The sequence below is a fragment of the Alosa alosa genome, chromosome 13 (genome assembly GCF_017589495.1).
Source record: "Alosa alosa isolate M-15738 ecotype Scorff River chromosome 13, AALO_Geno_1.1, whole genome shotgun sequence".
NCBI lineage: Eukaryota > Metazoa > Chordata > Actinopteri > Clupeiformes > Clupeidae > Alosa > Alosa alosa.
In genome coordinates, this window is record NC_063201.1 from 29,370,257 (window position 1) to 29,393,014 (window position 22,758).

The following is a 22,758-nucleotide window of genomic DNA, read 5'->3' on the forward strand; positions in this document are numbered from 1 at the left end:
ACGGGAGGGAAATAAACACACACACACATACATTAAGACTGACTAGAGTTGTGCCTGCATCCAACAGTTTTACTGTAAATATCCAGAGAAGAGAAACCATTCATCTGTGTGGTACACAGCTGTGGTGTACATTTTTTATTTCATTTTGTTATGTTTGCTTGTTTTGGTAACTACCCCTCGACTCTGGAACGCCAGGGGGTATGTCCAATCCAGGATACTACAGATACCTCTCCCAGGCGTGCAACCAGGGACTCATTTTACCCATTTCACCACCCCAGCGAGTGTGTGTGCTCGAACAGCTGGGTGATTGTGTCCCTGCTGCCTTCAGCCGGCTTCAAAACCCTACAAGTGTTGGCCAGCCGTACTGCAGCCAGTAACACTAACCACCGACCACAACGTAGAATATCCAAGAGAAAGTCATACATTTCTGTAAACATAATAAAACAAATGATCCACAAGCGCTGCTTTTCCCCCGTGAGCTGCCTGCCTAGCGCTGCCTTGAGCAGACGTGAGACGGAGCTCGCTTCAGCGCGCTTGTCCTGAAGCTGACTGAAAGGCCTCCCACTGACATGGCCAAAAAAACGCTGGCCTTGGGACATGTACAAAACACTGGGATAATAAGACCAGGCCAAATTATACCTCACGGATAAAGGCAAAAAGAACATATTGATTGTTGGGACAGAACTGACAAAACAAAACATCACCAAAGAAAAACATAAACAAACTGCACACTTAAAAGTAAGACAAAGTTAACACACATGAGTTACATTTTTCAAAGTGCAGTCTGAGTGGGTCTGCAGCTCCATTGAACTGATGTTGAAAACTGAAAGGGATTAAGATGTGCTGGACACACATGAACAAACTCATGCCAGTGTGTCACACCACAGCGTCTGGCCAACAAACCGCACCTCACACACAGGAAACCAACAAAGGCCAACAATGTCCATCCCCCACACACATATTATGGCATTTCATCACACACTTGACCCAGCTCAGCACAAAGCAGACTCACTCAGCTGCATATCCTGAATATGGCAACACCAGGTTTTACAGTTCCACTGCTTATACTTACACTATCACCCACACCTATAGATATGGACAAGGAGCAGGTTCACACACACACACACACACACACACACACGTATATTTTCTGTTCCCAGACCGCGCACAAACACAGCCCCAGATGCCACTCGCCGACACTCTCACGCTAAGAGATCAGGGCGCGGGTCACCAAATGGGCCCTCATGCCTCACTCTCTCACACGCACATGTGCGCCGGTCACGTCTGGCTTGCATCTCAAAACATTAGCTCACCCGCTAACGCAAACATTTATGGCCCATTAAAACCGTGCATATGGCTGCAATTAGCCTCCTGTGACAATGCAGCCAGACGGAGCCCGGGCGAGCGAGAGCCCCCTCGGCCTCTGCGAGCGGGGCAGTGGGTTCCGCCCGCCCCTGACAGCTGGAGGAGCAGCGCGAGGTCAGATGGACAGTGGGCATGGGTGCCAGGCGGCCAGCGCCAGGTGCAGTGGGGAGGCGGGAGAGAGGACGGACAGAGAGAGTGGCGGATGTCTGTCGGGTGCCAGGGGGCTGGGAGAGAAGTCAGTGCTGGCAGAGGCTTCTCCACATTTCCCTTAAACTGCTGGCGCTGAACATACCCTCATGTGAGCTGTATCAGTCCCAACCAGAACCTACCCCGGGTGGAATATGAGGCTTGTTCTCAGGGGGCCTGAAGCCTAAAACCAACCCAAAGTGTGGGCCATATGTGAAATAACTGATGATTATGACTGAGGGAGAACACACTAATTCAGACACACTGAAACGGTTTTGCCCACTTACCCTGCCTCGATGCTGCCATCATAGGTAGAGTCGTTCAGATAGACAGGGGCGCCAGACAAGTGCATGACATGCCCTACAGGAGCTGTGTAGGCCTTCAGACCATCTGAAGAAAACACACACACACACACACACTGTCAACTTCACAATCAAGTCTATAAATACTTAAGGCTGCTTTTAACTCCTACACCAACAATGGCCATTGCTTACAGTAGCTGCTTTCTGATAAACTGATAACTCCTCTGAATGACTCCTCTGAATGAGTTAATTATTCCCACTCACCATTCCACAGACAGCCGTAGAGCTCCACCCTCAGACACACGCTCATGACGCGGTCGGCCAGAGGGTAGAAGCGCACCATACGAGCCACAACAGGGGGGCCCAGGTCCTTGAGGACAACGTCGTAAGTGTTCTCATTGCCTGAGATCACCTGCGAGGGGAAAAAGCAAAAGCAACACACAGCATCACACACAGTCCTAAACAAAAGCTAAAACCACAGATTACATTTCCCCTGCTCTTTTAATAATTATTGCATTATATACATTATTCATTTTTACTCATTTATGCATAGCAACATACCTGATAGGAGCAATATTAAGAAAGTTATTAATATAATGGTAGCTAAGTCAAAACTTCTAAAGCAACTTTGTTGAGTAACTCCTTTAGTCAATGGAGAGGAGCCAAGGGATTTAGACTAGGCCTTACATGTAATGAATTACAATTAGGGCAACAATTTTAGCGAGACACAATGTTGTTCAGAGAACAATACACAGACACAAGGATAAGACAAGGATGTATCTGCATAAACTATGTATTTGCATAAACTATCAAGAGGTGATGAGTCAGTTCACAAGCACAAACAAGCAATTCAGCTCATAAGACAAAGAACAATAAGATGGGCAGAGCTGCAGAGTATCAACAGACAGAGAGGAAGAGAGAGGAGAATGAGAAAGGAAATTGAGGAGGAGAATGGAAGAAAGAATATAATCAACTCAAAAAAACATTACTAGACATTGTAATTCAGAGCGTAACTAAGTTAAAGAAAGAAAGAGGGAGAGAGAGAGAAAAAAAAGAGAGAGAAAGAGTATGAGAGAAAAGTCCATATACCTCCTGGCCCCAGCGGTCCTTCCAGGTGAACCACTGGCGTCCGTCACGGGAGTAGCGCAGCCGATAGCTGCGGGCAAACTCCTGTCCATGGCCGTCGGCATGGCGACCCTGTGTGCCAACCAAGGACAGGAAGTGAAGAGCTCCAAGGTCAACCTGGAGATACTCAGAGCCGCTGGGGTACACTGCCCCCATCGGACACCACGCCCCATCCCCCTCACCCGTGCTCAACCTGCAGGAGGGAGGGGAAGACAAGAATGATGCATGACCAAATGATAAGTAGGATCGCCACACACACACACACACACACACACACACACACACACACACGCACACACACGCACACACACGCACACACACACACACACACGCACACACACACACACACACACACACACACACACACACACACACACACACACACACACACACACACACACACACACAGCTGACAATACATTCTCAGATCTCATATTTGGGTAGCTCTGATGCCATAAACCAACTTCAGCTCTTGGGTTTTAATTAGGCTTCAACAAGATGTAGTATCCCTAGTAGAGCTATAGATTTTTGTTCAGTCCAATAATAAAGCATGGCTCTGTAAGAACAACCTGGGACAGACTACAGGCCCACCCCCCACTGAGATATGGCCCGATGGAGCTGTCTGAACCCTGTGCTCTGATCCATCACTGACACCTTGTGTGCATGACATCAGCGGGGGGCATCTCGTGTCTGGGGCACTCTGACATTTCACACGGCTAGCAGGTTCCCAGTGCGTGTCACAAGGCTGAGGCCGAGCTGGCCAACTCTGCTAGGGTGCCCTGGCCGCGGAGAGGCCAACGAGAGAGCAGCAACGCGTGCCCCAGAGATGCTGGTGAGGTCAGAGCATCCTGCACTGCCAGGGCCCCAAGTCTGCAGGGCCTCCTGAGCCATCCATCATGCGGGAGGGTTACAGTGTCAGGGGCGCACACATGAGGCCAAGTCCAACTCTCTCTCTCACACTATCTCTCTTTCTTTCTCTTTCTCTCTCTCGTCACTCGCTCCGGTCCTCAGCCAACTATCTCCCTCTCTCCAACTGTTTCTCATTCTGCCGTTCTCTCTCACCCAAACTCTCACCCTCTCTCTCTCTCTCTCTTTCCCCATCTCACTGACAGTCACTCTCTACCTCACTGTCCAGCATACTTTCACACAGCTGCTCTGGTGTGATATCAACATGAGCCTCCCTAAACCCCACACACCACTCGTTCTCCATTCCATACACACATGCATAAACACACACACACACACACACACAACCACGCTGAGCACCCACCCACCCATCACAAATCTCCCCCCTGCAATGTGTCAGCAGCCCATCAGGCCCCTTTGCTCCCCCTCTCCCTCTTCCTCTGTTCTCTCTCCATGCGTCCCCAGTAAAATCCCCCTCCATTCCCCCGTTACCCTGAGGTGTCTTAAAGGCAACTGGGCCTTCAAATCACATCCACATGGTGGCAGGACTCTCAGCCAAAGGGGGAGGGGGGGTGTTCCAAACAACAACCATCCACCCTGGTCCCCCTTATGCATGAACACTACCCAACCCCCAACCTTCCCCTAACTACCGGTACCCTGTCGCTCACCCTGCACCCCCTCTGTTACCCCACTTCCCCCCTCCATAACTACCCCCTGTCCACATGACCCTCTGACCTTGTGCACAGAACCTTCCGGGCTGGCGGTGCTGAGCTGGACCTCGTGAGGCTGTCTGGCTGTAGTAGACGGGGGGCCACAGTCATTACCTAATGTGCTAAATGCAGAGCCGCCGCTTTATACCCTTGTATTGAAATCTAATCGTGTTCCCTGTGCCATGTAATCAAATCTAATGGTGTTCCCGTCTACTATTAATGGGGGACTCTGGGAGTACGCTGGTGGGATGGGGAGGGGATGGGGAGGGGAGGGGGGAGGGCGGCGGGAGGAGGAGGGCGGGGGGGGGGGGGGGAATTAAAAGGTTAGCATGAGGACAGCCTGGAGCCTACACACACACAAAATATATGCACATTTTGCTGGTCCAAAACAAACAGGATTCACATCAGGATTGTCTGCATAAACACATGCACACACATGCACATGAATGAACACATGCACGCACACACAAACTGTCAGAGTACCTGCCATGCTTGGCTTCAGTTGAGTCAGACCAGGCGCTGGAGGCGGTGATGGCTGAGTCAGGGATACTGCCATCTTCCATGCCCAGGGCATAACGACACTGAGCTGTGTGTGTGCGTGTGCGTGTGTGTGTGTGTGTGTTTTGGAAGGAAAGACAGAGAGAAGTGAAAGTGAAAGTCAGAGTTTAATTCAGCACTCTGAATGGGATGGACCAGATGTTCACAGGAAACCTGATAAGACTTTCACACAGAAATGACGTCATGGCTCTAATTCCATTTGTGCATATGGATCTGAGGCTGGGGTCAGATTTAATAGATAAGATCACCGCTAAATGCTTTCCTATGGTTATCTCATGTTTTTCAACTTGTGATAGACAGCTAAACTTTAAGAGAGTGTCAGCCCTAAAGGATCAAACCCCAGCGCTCTGGCAATCATTAATGATTCAAGACATGGAGATGTGCACAGACACACAGGCCAACATCCACAAATGTGAGTGCACCTACACACAGACACACACACACACAGAAACAGACACACACACAGACCGACAGACAGACAGACAGACAGAGAGAGACACACACACACACACACACACACACACACATTCCAAGCCTTATCCTATCAGTTTTCAGTGTGTCTCCTGAGAGGGTCCAGACCCTTTCATATAACTCCATCTCTCCTATGCACATTGACATGGCTCAGGGTTTCAGTTGCCATGATGAGGCCCCATAGGGAGCCTGAGTAGCACACACAGAGAGGCAGAGTGGGAGTGGGGCGTATCACAATCACAGCACACTGTAACCGCATACAAAGGGATGCACATTGCTGTCACCGTTGGCAGACTGGCAGGACGGACTCACACAGACAGACAGACAGACTGAATGGGACATGACAGACAGGCAGACAGACAGAGGCACACCACTGTGGAACACTCGCTCAGCCTCATATGTCATCGCCAAGCCTAGGCATTACCAAACGAGGACAGATTATCGAGTCTTATCTGACAGCGTGTGGTGGGTGCTGTAGTGGCCAAAGAGGGTACAGGGGGGGCTGGAGGGATGGAGGAGGGGGGACGGAATGGGTTGGGCGGGGGGGGGCAGTGTGACACGCTCAGTTGCTGTCGGTGAGTCAGGGGATAAGAATGTGAAGCTGGAAGACAAACCCTCTCCCAGAACTCCATGCCCGCACCCCCATCCCCCTCTCCCCAGACCAGCCAGTCTCTCATGGGCAGGTGCCTGTTTCATTACATCATCATCCCGCTGCCAATAAAGTCCTCTCACACTCTTCCCTCTCCTAGCACTATCTCTCGCTGGCTTGCACACTCTCTCTCTCTCTCAAAACAATAACTGATGCATCTAACAAATCTGAACCTAAGCAAATTAAAGTTATTAATGAAATGTTACAAGAACCACTTTTAATGGCCCAAGCCTTTAATAAGCACTTCTCATCAGTCTCTTCTATAGTGCCTGAATCATCTACTTGTGGTAATTTAACTTGTGGTAATAAAACCTAATAATCCACAGTCTACTGAGAGCATATTTTCTTTTAGGACTATTACTGTACACCTGTTGAGGTAGAGGATGCTATAAATGATCTCAAAATGAGTAGTGGTCCTGGGTTGGATGGCATCGAAGCCAGATTCATAAAACCACCAGCTCATGTACTTATGTATCCTCTACTGTATGTGATCTCTTCAATATGTCTCTGTCCACATATGAATTACCCAGTACATGGAAATGTTCATGCATCTCTCTCTTACATAAAGGAGGCGATGTACTAGATCTGAACAACTATAGACCATTTTCTGTCATCTGCTCAGTCGTTAAAGTGTTTGAAAATTTAATGTATAATCAACTGTCATGCTATCTTAATGAAAACAATACCCTGTCACCTTCTCAGTCTGGCTTTCGTTCAAATCACTCTACAATTACTGCACTGCTAAAATTAACCAAAGATATTCTCACTGCTTTGAACACCTCTGAATTAGCTGGTGCAATTTTCATTGATTTGACAAAGGCTTTTGATTTGGTTAGTCATTACATTCTTCTGGATAAACTTCACGCAATTGACCTTTCACACACTGCATTACTTTGGTTCAACTAATGCCTTCACAATAGAAAACAATGTGTTGTTATTAATGGAAACAAATTAGGGATGTAACAATTACTGGTATAATGGTAAACCGCGATAAAAAATGTTGATGATAACAATTACCTTTTTCTTTTGAAATATCATAATTATCACGGCTGATTACCGCGGTGTAGAAACAGTGTTTTAATCCTTCCCAGCTTCATCCTAGCCTGCTTTTGACATGCAGTAGGCCTGGTACAATGAAACAAAACTGGTACCCTACTGATTCTGTTGTCTTTTGATGGTTTTAACTGCGATTCGGATTAGGCTTCACCCGATTTTAAAAGGCGGGACATTTTCACCGCAAAACGTCCACTGTAGCCTATCATTTAGCCACTCTGCGTCTTATGTTCGTGTCCACATTAAATCCATTCCACTCACGTTATCAGGAGAATACTCAACACTTATATTGGTCTCACTCATTGGGTCCAAACAACAGAAATAGCAAACTCCAAGTCATGGTAGGGTAAGTTAAGCTATAAGCACATAGCCAATTAAACATGAAATTTTTTTAATTGACAGCGTGTGAAAATATTTCAGCTTGTGTAGGCCTATCAGTGCTTTCTGAACATATTGAATACACTTTTAAAAATACCGTGATAATACCGACAACCGTGATAATTACATCCCTAAAACAAATCTGACACTTTAACTCAACAGTATAGTGTGCCTCAAGGATCAACGCTTGGTCCACTTCTTTTCTCCATATTTATTAATGATCTTCCCTCTATTTGTAAGTGTTCTGTTTAGCCTTATGCTGATGATACGGTTATATATACTCCACATACAAATTTAGTACAGATTGAAGCAGACCTACAGTCTGATTTTAATGACTTACAACACTGGCTTGCAGTTAATAAGTTACTCTTCAAAAAAATAAATCACATACTATGATTTTTGGCACTCGACAGAACATCAAATCCAAATGCAAAACACATTCATGTTGTATTTCCTGTCTGGACGGCACTACATTGCAGAACGTTGACCGTATCAAATACCTGGGCCTATATCTTGACTCTGAGCTTTCTTTTAACTACCATATTAATCACATTGTACATAAATTGAATTCTAGTCTTGGTCTCCTTTTCTGTTCCAGAAACTGTTTCCCACTTAAGGTCAGAAAAAAGATCGCTCTTCAACTTATATTGCCAATAATGGATTATGCTGATTCTGTGTATTGCATTGCTTCTAATACCTCTCTTGCTCCTCTTACTATAGTTTAATAGATTGTGTAGATTTATTCTGCTCATTCACAACTCATCACTGCACAATGTATGAACTTCTTGTCTTGCCCACACCATATATAAGAAGACAGATTCACTGGTTGCAATTTATCTTTAAATGTGTTCATTTCAACTATCGGAACTCCCCCTATTACCGTCGGTCCCGTATTTCCGCCGTCTTGCGTGTATGTGTCACTTAATATCCATTTCTATACAAACCCAGACGGCGGATTCCTAAAGAAACGCAAGCACCCACACCATAGGTGTATCTAAATTAGCTATGTACCAAAAATGACATTTTACCGTGACTCGAAGAGCTGTAAACAGTGTTGTAAGGCTGCGTGTACACATCCGGCTTGGAGCTCCAGTGGAATTTAAATTTCATGACGAGAATTCTCGGTCTAACCGCTCATGTGCGTTGAAACGGCGTAAATAGGCGACCCATCAGGCCAGCACTATAACTCGAAAGCGTAGTAAACAAAATCGGATTCAGGCAGTAAATGCCCCGTTAAGAATCAAACCAGATTTTGTTCAAATCTACACACCTATGGCTACTGAAAAAATGTAAGGTTCATTTAGCAAATGTTATTTTGAAGTGTTAAAAAACATTGTTGTTTTAGAATTTCCGAACAAAAGTGGTGATAATTGGGGGTGCTACGATATCCTTTTTGTCTAAAACAGCTTTTGGTTACTTTTTCCTCCACTCATCATTTACATACTGTACAGCTTTTCTTTTCAGCACCTAATGTTAAGTCCACATCTTTGTTTATGTAAATGTTTAAAGCACCTTCTGACTGGAATAACTTACCAGTAATTATTCGCTCCATTTCATCTTTCAGGCTGTTTAAACATGCCTTGGCATGCCTCATTTTCATACTAACTGTACATGTAGACTTACACCTTTCCAATTTTCTCATTTCTCACTCTTCTCTCTATACTGAACCACTCAATCTCACTGACATTTTTTACATGTTACAGTAACACTTGGCTATATTTTGAATGATCGCTATTCCCTGTTATTTATTATGTTGTAATTGTACATACATTGTACATAATTGTGTAATGTTTTTGTGATATTTTGTTCAGGACCCCCTCGAAAACGAGATGGTACACCTCAAGGGGTTATCCTACTAAAATAATTTATTTCATTATCTCTCTATCGCTGCTACACATTTGCCCTCACTGATCTTCAACTGTTCTTATATATTCTGTTTCTTTTACACTTTACCTCTCAACTCTCTTTCTCCCTTATCTCCTCCATACTTAATGTGCTTGGACTTCATTCTCTTCCTCTCACTCTCTCACTCTTCCTTTTTTACACACGCCAAGGGAGATGTTTCTCATACCTCGCTTCCTCCTTTCCTCTGATCCACTCCTCCCTCCCTCAATCCATAAAACACACCGAATCCAAAAGCTGGACAACACCAGCTCCTCTCCATGACAACTCCACACACATGCCCTGTATGTATCTATGTGTTCATCTGACTGTGTGTGAGAAAAAGAATATATGAGCATGTCAGAGTCTGTGTGTGTGTGTGTTTGTGTGTGTGTGTGTGTGAGTGAGAGAGAAAGTGAGGAAGAAAGGAAGAGGGGGAGAAAGAGAGGGAGGGGAAATGTGTGTGTAATAGAGATACCTAAAAAAAAGAAATCTGGCGAGTGGCTTGGAAACTGTGCACACTGCCAATAGTGAGCCCCATCGCTATCGCACAGTCCATCTGTCCTCTGTGGTGGCTTTCTTTCAGATCTCTCTTTATGACAGAGGAGGTTTTTTTTTTGGTCACAGTGTTTCATTTCCCCTGCCCTCTCCGACCCCCAGTGGCAGGACGGACGGAGATTAGTTCCTGTTTACTAAATGAGTCCTGCTCGTGTTCGCTTACAGACCAGGACTACGTGCCAGCCCAGACCTGTGCCAGGGTGCTGCCAGGGGCAGGTCCACTCCGCAGCCCCGTCCACCAGAGAGAGACTGACGTGGGATGTGGCGCTGGATAATTACAGCTTGGTGGTGGTGGTTTACACACATTCAGCAGCAGCAACAGCAGGGCCTTTGTCTGCAGAAGCCCTATTATAGCAGGCTTGGGATTATCCATTCTTTTTGAACAGGAGTTCCCACCGCAATCCCAGAACAATGCCTGAGAAAATGATGATGATAAGACCAAAAATGGATTGCGTCTTTTAATTTAGCATGTACACCAGAGGCATTATGAGCTTCATATATCTGATGGGAAGGAACAGTTTCCTCTCTGGGCCAAGACTTGCTTTTTTGGGATGACACCAAAACAGACCTGGGCAATTTAGGATAAAGTTGTCCGCACCTCAGAGCCATCCCACACTGTCATTATCATCGTCTGTGCCCTGTCTGTGTGTACCACAGCTCTAGTGGAGGAGCTTACCTGAGTTAAAGTGCCACTCTTGATCCTGTGCCGACACCCAGGTTGTCCACAGGGCCACGGCGATGACCGGCAACAACTGCAGCTTCAGCGTTGCCATGGCAGCGACAGCTCACCAAGTTACCTGTCTGGAGACTGGCTGACTGCTACAGACATACCTGGTGAGAAAAGAGAGGGAGACAGCAGATGGAAGAGAGGGGTTAGAGAGGTGGCTAATGCAAAACACCACTAATGGAGAGCTTTGTGAATGCTGCATTCTAAATGAATGAATTGAATGTAATGAATTGCAACTAAAACACTCTGGACCGCCTTGTGTGACGCACTCATAATGGGCCCTGACATCTCATCTGTTCTTGTCAGGCCTCTTTGTAAACATCACCCTGCCTCCATTACCCAGGTGCACGCCACACTGCACCGCCATGCACTGCGCGCAGAAGCAAAATCACATCAACAAAATGGCCCAGATCAAGCCAGTGGAAAAAAAAAACAAGAAATAAAATAGAAAATGGGAGCCTGTCTGCTTTGTGCATAATAATCCCTGAAGAGCGTGCCTCTGTGAAATCACCATTCATCACCCGTGCCTGACACCTGCTGCGGTAGCCGCTTCAAAGTCAGTTTGTTTATTTACGCCGGGCCTGACAACCTGACGAGGCGTGATGTGCCCGGGCATCATGCATATTAGCACCGCATTTCAGAGCATTGCAGGCTAGAGAGGAGAGGGGGCTCTGCGACCAAACAAAAAAAAACAACTCAAAAAAACAAAAGCCCTTCATCTCTTCCACACTAATAAATGCGCGCTACGCTTTCTAATTGCTAAAAATGTGGCAGCCATGTTTGTGTCGCTGATGGCCAGGGCCACAAAGTAGGGCGAGCTTAAGATGGTTGTCGGTGCAGCGGTGGGTGTGGGTGCAGATGGAGGGGCTGAGGGGCACTGGGACAAGGACAGAGGAGGAGCAGCGGAGGCTGGGGTGGTGGTGGGGTGGGGGCTGGTGGTGGTGGAGAGGCTTGTCTGAAAAGCCCCCTAGCAGGAGTAAAGGGGTGTAATGAGGGAGTTGGGCTGGGAGGTGGGGTGAGAGGGGTGGTGGGGGAAGGGACGACGCCGGTGACAGCTGCCCTAAAGGGGTGCGACAGGCCTGTTTGTGAGCCCTCAGTGTTTCCCTTACCCTCACCGCCTCACTGAGAGAGCAGGACAGCTGACACACAGCTGTACAGACAAGGAGGGTGTGTGTGTGTGTGTGTGTGTGTGTGTGTGTGTGTGTAGGTCGGAGCATAAGGGCGGGCAGGACGGGATCCATGGCTGAAAGGGCAATGGAAAAGAGATAAAGACAAGACTTATGGGAAGATAGAGGCCGGGGGAGAGCAGGAATGAAGGAATGACAGAGCCAGCCAGATGATACAGGGTGTGGGGTTTACATATACTGTATGTGTCTGGGTCTGGGAGTCTTTCGGATGTTTGTGTATGTATGTGTGTGTGTGTGTGTGTGTGTGTGTGTGTGTGTACATGTGTGTGTTGTTTGAGGTATGTGCATGACTGAATATATGTATGTCTGTGTGTGTGTGTGCGTGTGTGTGTGTGTGTAGTGTGTGTTTGTGTACATGTGTGTATGTGTGTGTGTGTGTGTCTGTACACACTCTCCACACAGTAGAGATTTCAGACACTGCCAGCCAGTGCAGCTGTCCAGAACCAGAGACAGGCGCTAGGCAACAGACACAGGGTGCAAGTGTTCAGAAAATGGAGGGGGAGGTGGTTTGTTTTGACTAAACACCTCAACAAAGACTTTCACATGTGACAGACAGAGAGAAGAAAGAGAAAGAGAGAGAGAAATACATAAAGAGAGAAACGAATGGAAGAACAGTGATTTCCAAATGACTGTGTTGAAATACAAGGACTTGGTTTATTACAGTTGGCTTGGAAGTCCGACTGAAACGGAGATCAGGACCTTAACAGATCTGTTTACATTACACACACAGACACAGACACATACGCACACTCTTCCTCTCTCTCTCTCTCACACACACACACACACACACACACACACACACACACACACACACACACACACACACACACACACACACACACACACACGAGAGAGTAACCATGGCATCCATAGCAGAACATGTATAGACATGGGGTCTTCCATCACAGGAAGAAATGTGCTTGCAATGTTTGCCTAAAACCCTGAGGAGAGAGCGATAGATGCAGAGAGGGAGAGAGGAGAAAGAGGAGGAGAAAAGAAAACTTGGCCCTCCAGTGGAGTGTAAAGACGAACACCTACATAATCTAAAACCCACACTCTCACATGGACGGACGGCACACAAACTCTAGAGCTTCAGAGAACGACGACGTTCCAAAAACAGCCCACGAAGAACCTGCTATAGAAAAAATATATAACTTTTTTTTGCTCCCACTTGGGTTTCTTGGGCCCCACTGGCTATTGTTTGAGCAGCGAGCCCTGTCCCAATCAGGATGACATCCCACTCTGGCCATCAGCCGGCCCAAACTCCGCAGGCACTTATGACTCGGAGCAGTCCAGCTGCCTGCTTCCTGGACAACAGGACCACTGAGACAGAACCAGTGGCAAAGGCACAGAGAGAAGGAGAGGGAGGGAGGGAGGGAGGGAGGAAGTGAGAAGGAGGGAAGGAGAGAATGAGAGAGAGAGAGAGAGAGCAAACATGGTGGTCCTTTCTCCACGGGGAAATAATCTCATAATACAGATGTACTCTGAATAGCGTCTGGCTCGTTAGGAAGCAGCCCTTCTGTGCGTGAAACTGCTAACTGGCGTAGACGGTCGGAAACAGATGGCAGACCGTATACAAACTGGCATCCCAACTTGCACTCAACAATGACATCGCACCTTCAATAATGACAAACATCACATGAAATTCAATGTCCCAGAGTAAACAGAGTCTGGCGGTGTACTCCATAGAAACCACCTAACAGCACAACGAGCGTTTCCAAGAGAATGTTCTGCCCGGACCCATGTTGAGCGCAGTGTACTGTATTTGGGAGGTGCGGCTGAACTCAGCCTTCTCACACCATCCAACACTGAGCTCACTGGCTATAGCTGTCACTACTAATCACATGTGCGAGGGCTATTTGTTTAGCGGGATGAGTTCGTAATTCTGCAAGTATATAACTGTATCTTAAATCTGGACCTCCAAACTGGAGTTCTGCAGTGGAGGGAAGGGAGACATATCACGAAGCAGGCCTAAATACTTAACTACCTGAGTCACGGCCAACACACACACAGCTTTAACGGCCTGGTGAATCAGTGCCTTTATGTGTTTGTGTGCCGCCATGCTGGTCGAGCCGCCCGCCCCAGCCTTCGACTGCCCAGATGTGGAGCCTCCGAGGCGCTTCCAAATTTCACTTCCAAATTTCCAGGCTGCGTGTGCTGCTGCTGTGAGTTGGGTGTGCTTCAGAGACCCCTTTCGTGCCAGGTTGACTCTCTGAGACAACACCCAGGACCCCTCCACCGCCATCGCCACCAGCACCACCACCACCACCACCACCACCACCAGAGGCACCAGCACTGGTGGTGCGTCAGGAAGAGCAGCAGGCAGAGAGGGGAGTTGCAGGACATGAGTAATGACCACGAGGTGGAGAGGAGGACGTGCAGTCTTTTGTTTGGAAGTTTCCGGGTGTGAACGCGAGGCGAGTAGTGAGGTTACGGTAAGGTTACTCCTCAGGAAAAAGAGCGTAAAAAGAGCTCTTGGACATCACAGTGTAAGCGTGACCATCCGTAGCAGGAAGAGGAAACACTAGTGGTTTCGGATTGAGGCTTGTGGCTTATGGCTCTTCCTGAAAGGGTCTTCTATCTTTCCTCTGGCTGTGTTGATGGCCAAGTCATCTATATGTGCTGCAGAAAATTCAGACAGGAAGTTCCTGTCCTGTCAGCAACACAAACAAACAGACAGTTATCCCAAGAAACACACACACACACATATAGTATATAGGAAATTTGGTCTCTGCATTTAACCCAATCGGTGAATTAGTGAAACACAAACAGCACACAGTGAAGTGAAGCACACACTAATCCCGGCACAGTGAGCTGCCTTCAGCCGCGGCCCACTGGTCGGGGCTCGAACCAGCAACCCTCCGGTTACAAGTCCAGAGTGCTAACCAGTGGGCCACGGCTGCCCCACAAATATTGGCCTGAACACAAAGGCAAACATACACTAGCGAGACTTGGCACGACCACCACAGACACATGAGAACTGATTCAGATTTGGTGCTTTGCAGTTCTGCTCACAGAGTCACGGGGGAGTCACACTATGATGTAAACCTACTCAAAATATTAAAGAGCTTATGAGTGTGTGCCTAGTGGGTACCCAAGAGACTGCTCTTAGTAATAGCCTGGTCATCGGCAGTGAGTCACACCTTTTCTGCGACATCAGACAAGCATGCCAGCCAGTGTCAGACTTGAAGTATCTGACCAGTTCAACGAATACATAATAGAAGGAAGGCTGAGTCACCACACGCTCAGAAAGACTGAGAGTAAAGGGGGAAAAACATAATGTAAAAATAAGGGATGTGTGTGTGTGTGGGGTGGGGGGCTGTTAAACAAACACTTCCCGTAACAGATCAGGCTGAGCGAGAGGGAGATGAATCAGACCTGCTGCGTTGGTCTGTGTCTTGCCCCAATTCAACATTCAACACATCACCGAGCTCCTCTGGCAGCAAGGACCACTAGACTTGCCAGCAGCACACCATTAACTGCTACAGTGCAGAGAATCATCGAGCAAGTGCACTTTACAAGGAAAAAAAACTTGCATGATTTAGGGGATAGAGTTTCGTGGGTTACATTATGCAAGGAGTGATTACAGTAAAGATTAAATCATCATTACCTCAGCCAAGTAAGCAATTGGGCAAAGTAACAGCAGCTTTTTTATATTCCATGCATCATCATCATGTACTCTTAGAAACCTTCCCTGAAATCAGAACACAGTGTTTCCTGCCATGTGCACTGCAGCAGAGAGCATTAGTCTGCACTGGTGTGATCAGCAATCACTCAACAGGTCTGTACAGAGACGCCAGGGACACATCTCGATGATTAATGGCCACAGGTTGTCAGAGTGTCTCGCAGCATCAAGTATAAGTCAGCGGTCTCAGTTCCTTAAGCTCAAAAATGTCATTCTGAGAAAATAAACATGGAGAGGAAGTAAAACCAGAAGCTAAAGCAAAAATGTTTGAAACTGGCCAAATGGTTAGGCATGTGATTTGAAACTGGTAGCCAATAACTCTCCATGGCAAGTGTGACACAAAGCACGATATTCTATCATCTTCCAATACACAAAGGTCTGTGTTTGTCTGAAGCGATCATCTCATATGACTAAGAGTTTTTCTTTCTCCGTGCGTAGCGCTAATAAATACCAGGCTCAAACACGTCCTTGTGATCACCTCCCTCACGCTCACCAGAACAGGACAGTCTTGTTGTTGCCACTGGTGCTGTAGTTGAATGTTAACAGCGGTGGCTAACTGCTCTGCATTCCCACAGCTAGCCGGGCTGACGCTGTGCAGACCGCGAGCTCACCTCACGTGGCCTTGCCCGGGGGCGGCAAAAGACCGTGTCTCTACACGCTGTAGGTGCCCGCCTCTGCCTCTCATGTGTTTAGCCTCCGGCTATAACTGAGATCCCGCTTCACAAGAGGACAGGCGGGGGGGAGGGGTTGTTTCTGTCTACTGTGATTCTACCTGAGGATGAGGAGGAGGGGATGGAGGAGTGGGAGATCTGAAGAGTTTTCAAAGCGCTTCATCCCTGAATCAATCACGGCTGAAGTCTTTCATCCGAGTTCTCTTGGCCACTGGGGTGAGGTGAGAGGGAGAGCCGCCCTCGGACCCAGCTGACTCCTCCGCTCTCAAATGCACCAGACAGACGTGGCCAAGCAATTCATACAGGCTCCATGTGTTTCAAAGAAATAACAGCAATACCAGGGGATGATCAACCCTCTCTACTCGAGACCAAGAGCAAGGACCAAGACCAGAGAGCCGGCAATAAGAGCTACACACAGCAGTAACGTTCTGCTGGACCCTGACAGGAAGATGTGAGGTAGTGGGAGGCCTGGGACATACATCACCTTGTGCAGCCAGTTTAATTTGCTGTCTGATGTGAAAAGTTACCTGCCTCTGGAAAGGTGAGAGAATGGAGGGAGGGAAGGAGGAGGAGAGGAGAAAAATGTGGCAGACCTACGTGACTCTCGCAATGACCGGTGAGAAAACGATCAGCTGAGAAAGGGGGGATAGAAAGAGTGAGTGAGTCAGTCAGTGAAAGCGAGGGACAGAGAGAAACATCACCAGCACTGAGGTTGGTGAAAAATGCTGAGGTGCAGTTTGGACAAAGAGGGAAAGTGAGAGAAGGAGCTTTTGGCACTTGAATGGCCATGAGAACTGCTGAAACAGGTAAATAAAGAGGGGATAGGGAGGAGTAGGAAACGGTGGTTGAAAAACCCCCAAAAAGAATCAAGGAGCAGGTTTGGCTGGAATCTTTTCAGCCAAACTCAGCATTATGCCACAGAGAAAGGAGTGAAGAAACATGATCACTCCATCGCCATCTAAATGTCACATTGACCCATCAAGCTTGGGCGTTTGAAATCCAGTTAACTCTCTCTCTCTCTCTCTCTCTCTCTCTCTCTCTCTCTCTCACAGCTGATTTTACAGTTTGGCGGCCCAGATACACAAGGCCTAAAGCCTCATTCTGATGACTGTGGGGACAGGCGAGTGAGTTTTGGCTCTGGGGCTGGGAACATGTTCTCAGGTCAGTGCCTAATGTGCTAACAGCTTGGGCAATAACAAGCAGAGAGTGCCACCAAGGCATTAAAGAGAAAAACAAAGGTAACTGCGGACACATATCTCAACTGGCAATCTCCACACACACATAAACCCCCTGTATCCTCTGTTCAGCATGTCCTGATACAGTGAAAGTACACTAGAAGCAGGGAGGTTGAGGGAAACTTAATCTGTCACGCTCGTCTGTGCACCTTCATCAGTGCTGCAGCCCTCAGGCAAAAACAAATCTCCTTGGCTTTCCTCTCTCTCTCCCTAACACAAACACATCTTCACATACACACACACGCACACTCTCCCTCTCCTTCCAGCGGTATGTCTTGCACTCTTTCACTTTACATGTTTCTGTAAGTCTCTTTCTCATTCTTCTCTCCCTTTTCCCTCACTCCTTCAGGGTGGAAAAAAATGTCCGCCTGTTACGAAGTGTTAAATTAGACTTCACAGAAAAACTTCCTCCAACTATTTTTACATGCTCCTCATCTGTTCAAAAAAGGCAGCGGGTGACGTCGCTCTTTGGAACACCCTGGGCATGGATGTCGTTAAAAGAGGCAGATACGGACATAAAAACGAGAAGTCAAATTAAGAAGCCGTCAGCTTTGATCTTCGGAACATCGCCTTTTTTAATGAAAAGCTTTTCAAAAGCACAGCCAAGTTAGCCAGGAGCCAGGAGTAATTACTTGAAGGCTCCCACATGGGTCTTTGTGTAAATGCTACAAAATAACACACCAAGGTGTGAGAGGGGAGAGAGAGGCTCGGGAGGGGCTTGCCACTGCTCTCATGAAGCCTTTTCAGATCGTTCTGTACAGCCAGAGTGGAAAAGAAATCCATATTTTCTTCCAATATATCCCCCGCTGACAAAAGCCAAGGGTGGAGTTAGCATTCTGCCTGTGCTCGCTCGCTCCCAAGCCCAGACCTCCACTCCAAATCCACCCAATGAAGCAGCCCAAAAAGGTATTATCCATATACACTATTTACCAATACCCAATGTATTATGCATGGGCAGCATACTAATGAGAGGGGTGGAACATGTCTCATGTCATGTTAGATCACATCCTGAGTGTCTAAGCTTTCAGAAAATATATGGTTTATATAGTTAAATCAGTTTTCCCTTCATAGTACAGACCGAAATTTATTATGCATACACTCTCTTCACTTAAATCCATAACATCCCATTCATTTCAATGGGAAATTTACTTAGTGGTCTACCAGGTAAAGTGGGAATGAGTTTATTTCTTGTTTTCTTAAACTCTGGGACCAGGGCTACAAGAAAATACCACTTAAGTCTAGTAGTGGGGGGTGCATGTGGACCCCTCCTAGCCCATAGAATAATATGAATGCTGTTTCTGCCTATGCAAATTAGGACATATTCAATACGTGTGGAGCCATGTGTATTCAAATTAATTTCAAAAGAAACTTGTGATACAAAAACAGTTACTTTTCATATATACTTTTACTATGTAAAATGTTATTGTGGTAAGAGTAAAGGAAAAATTAAGCCTATTTGGGTGCATTTTGGGCATATTCGATTAGTGTATAGCTCATTTGCATATTAAAATTAATTTTCAAAGAAATTTTGATAGGAGTAAAGGGAAAAAATAGCCCCATTGGGGGTGTATTGTTGCCTGGCCTTCTTGGCACACATGTTGGATTGATGAGAATTTAACATATTTCCTCAACTAGGATTTCTTAGGACTTTTATTATGTTGTTCTGGACACCTCATAGAAATGATCTAAGCTGCAAACATTTCTTTTACAATTAGTCTGTCGTAAAACGCTACTTTGCCTGGACTATTGTACTAGCATATTTGTCCAGGGAAACTTGTCCTTGCATAATAGACCACCTGTATTAGGCACTACAACAAAAACTAAATATGAATTCACATTAGCTAAATCAACATATACAGATAAGTATATGAATGTTAAGGTGAGACAAATGTCTATATATTTGTTTTGATAGACATCTAAACCTAATTATCACCAACACATGTTCTGCATACTAGACTGTATTATAGAGGCATTACAACACATGCATTAGTCCTGACATGCAAACTGCTCAGACTCGCTGCATACAATCCAATTTAATTGAATTCATTCTGACAGTAATAGACTTATAATTGAGAGAACAGAAATGAAATGAGCGGCTATATGGCTGGAATAAGGTTAATGCCCTGATGCGGAGTTGGAGCGAGCCAACAAGAGCACAAACTCTGTGACTGTGACTCAGAACACAACTAGATATGGAGAGGGACAGATCAGCACAGATAATCAATTACGTCTTCAAAGGTATGCCGCCTGACAGAGACAGGCACAGAGAGAGGAGAGAGGAGAGGGAGATGGGGGGAGGGAGGGAGGGAGGGGTCAGGGTGGCGCAGAGGGAGTCAGGGAGATCAGACAAAGCTGAGAAAATCAGTTTGTATTAGATTGGAAACGAATGACACACAGTGGAAGCTCTAGATGCGTGTCTGTTCATTAGGCAACAGGTTCCCTTCCATCTCCTCTCCACTGGCAATCTGTCCTCAGACGCTGAGCATCATTAAAAGCCACACACTCCTGGGAAACAGGGCAGAAATTAGATTCTGAAGTCTAGACGGGTTCCAGGGAAATTGGTTTAGTCAGACAGAGATAAACAAACCCACAATTTCCTCCCTTGCTTCAAAGTGTTTATCTTGAAATGCGTAATTTGTTTTAGGGCAAGCGTGTTGGAATACCTGCTGGTGGAGCTCCTGTGCCCACAGTTGAGCGAGTAACACAAGATCTTAGAGAAAACGCTGGCCACGAAATGACATGGGTCTCAGCTAGAGCCAAAGACAATGGGCCACGCTCACCAGCTACAGAGCACCACACAGCAGAAGAGAAGAGAAACAATGACATGCCAACACAGCTGAGAAATCAGATTTCTCCCGTTCTGTACTGAGGATCAGCGAAGCATGGAAAAGATAAAGTGGGTTTTTTTTAACAAACGTGTGATATGCATACAAAATATGCATGACATGATAACTGACCGAGCATGATTTATGGCTATGCTGATCATATTTTAGGTTGAATATAAACTACTTGCCTATATTCAAATGACCTCACTTTGGTAGAAGCAGAGAGGAATGAAGTGCAAAGACCCATAAAGATTAAGCATCAACAGCAAAGTCAGAAGAATGGCACAGTTCAGAACTTATTAACCACAGGCTAACAGAAAAACTTAATTTTTCATCGCACCCACCTCCTGCCCTCAGCCTGTTATCTGCTCCTAGCACAGATGGCCTCCTTATACGGACCTGTTTACCTGCATGAATCAGTAACTTCAGCTCTTTCAAGATTCTCAACACACATTTCCCTCAGCATGGGCAAAGCAATAAGTGGCACAGCTCAATGTGAACAGATGGTAACTATCATGTCTGCAATCCAAGGATGCCCTTGAGTTTAGAGGAAGTGCAGACAGACATATTGAATACGAAGAAATGCGTCTCTAAATGCCAGCAACCGGGCGAATGAGTCTGAATGGTCTGACGGAGTGGGAAGTGGGAAAATGAGATCCGGTGAAGGTCAGGTGATTACTGGGAGTGCAAACACACACTAGCTAACTAACCAGCTCACAGATCATGTAAACAGCAGGGAAAAAACAAGTGTGGTAATGAGAAATGTTTGGAGCTACGAATACAACCACAATCACAATGTAACTCTTCTTTCTTTTCCAAGGTGCTGATGCAAGCTGATGTGTACATCATCAGGAGCTGCATGACTCACACAGAATGAGATTGTATTGTGCTAATGATTTAGAATCCAGTTGTGAAAGAAAGTGCATATTAGGTGATGATATTGGAATTACTGGAACAAAAAAACATAGATTATGCAAAGTTCCAAAATCCTGGTTATTTAGAACTCTTGAGAGATAAAATAACAAAGCTTTAACATCAAAATGTGTTTAAAAACTTTGATATAAACATAATATGGCCTACGGCCTTGAAAAACAGCGGGATGCCCCAAAAATCTACTCTGTCAGTGTTTTCCCGCTCATCCAATCTAACAAAACGCAATAAAAAGCCTACCCGCATGGAGTGCATTAGCATCCTAATGCACACAATTGCAATACAATACAGCTGTCGCCTGTGGGAATTTCGGCAATGCTTCATCCCTCAATTGAATTGAAAGAGATGGGCGAGGGACCAAGAGACAGTTTAAGATTTATGGTCTTTTATCTGTTGACAAAGCTCAGGCCAGAGCATACCTCACACACCCCATTCAGACCACAATCAGCCTGCCTGCCCAATGGCAAGGATTCCCCAGGATGGACAATCTCCAGTGGCATCTATTCAATGGTCTGTGTCTTTCAAGTTGTTGTTGGATATCATCTCAGAGAAAACTTGTGCATAGAAATTCCACGTGGGCATACTAACAAGCATCACCTTCAACAAAACACTGGTCAACACAAACTCCAAAATGAAGTCAGTGGTTGCAGAGTTACTATCAGTAAAGTACACTTGGCTACATCCATTCCATAGCACCTGGCTGCCACATACCCACCCCCATGTGCCCAGAGCATGTCTGAACACAAAGAAAGTCTCCATCTGACACTGGAGCTAGTCTTTGTGCTGGTACATAAGAATGTAACTTAAAAAAAAACCCATCTAGATCTATTACCACCCCATGGCTATGTACCTTTTCTCACTTTCATGAGTTTACAGACACACACACACACACACACACACACACACACACACACAGTGAGAGAGAAAGAGAGAGAGGGCATCTTATGTATTCAGCATTTTTGGCTTATTCATACAAGTCCCTGAGCAGAAAGCTTCCCAACAAGCCGATTTCATTATCACATCTCCCAGGCAGCTGGTGCCTTTGGGCAAACTCAGTTTCTCCTCTCATGAAGTCACACTTAAAAACGAATACATTCTGAACTTTCAGGAACAACTAATTCCCAGAAGACACTTGGTTAAATTACTTGCTTGGGGACTCAAACAATATGGGAACTGCATGATTGGCTCCCAGAGAAAGTCAATTCCTTGTCAAGGATAGTCCACTGAGAGAACCCCCAATGTATTTGGGCTGGTTTAAGGTCACCTGCCGTACTCCCGGGTCAGCAGGTTAACAACTGCCCTAAGCGCGACCCCAGGTTCAGAGCAGCCACCTGGATATTATGGGCAAGTCCAAAA

General features: G+C 46.3%; 1 protein-coding gene across 1 annotated transcript in view; it reads right to left on the minus strand.

Annotated features, from left to right (window-relative positions):
• The window catches only part of ddr1 (discoidin domain receptor tyrosine kinase 1), a 38,403-nt gene that overhangs the window by 14,220 nt on the left and 1,425 nt on the right, over positions 1-22,758 (minus strand). Inside the window, 5 exon segments of the mRNA XM_048260265.1 lie at positions 1,839-1,941; positions 2,118-2,265; positions 2,943-3,171; positions 5,078-5,180; positions 10,819-10,973. Of these exon segments, the coding sequence (XP_048116222.1) occupies positions 1,839-1,941; positions 2,118-2,265; positions 2,943-3,171; positions 5,078-5,180; positions 10,819-10,915 (680 nt within the window). The 5' untranslated portion in view covers positions 10,916-10,973.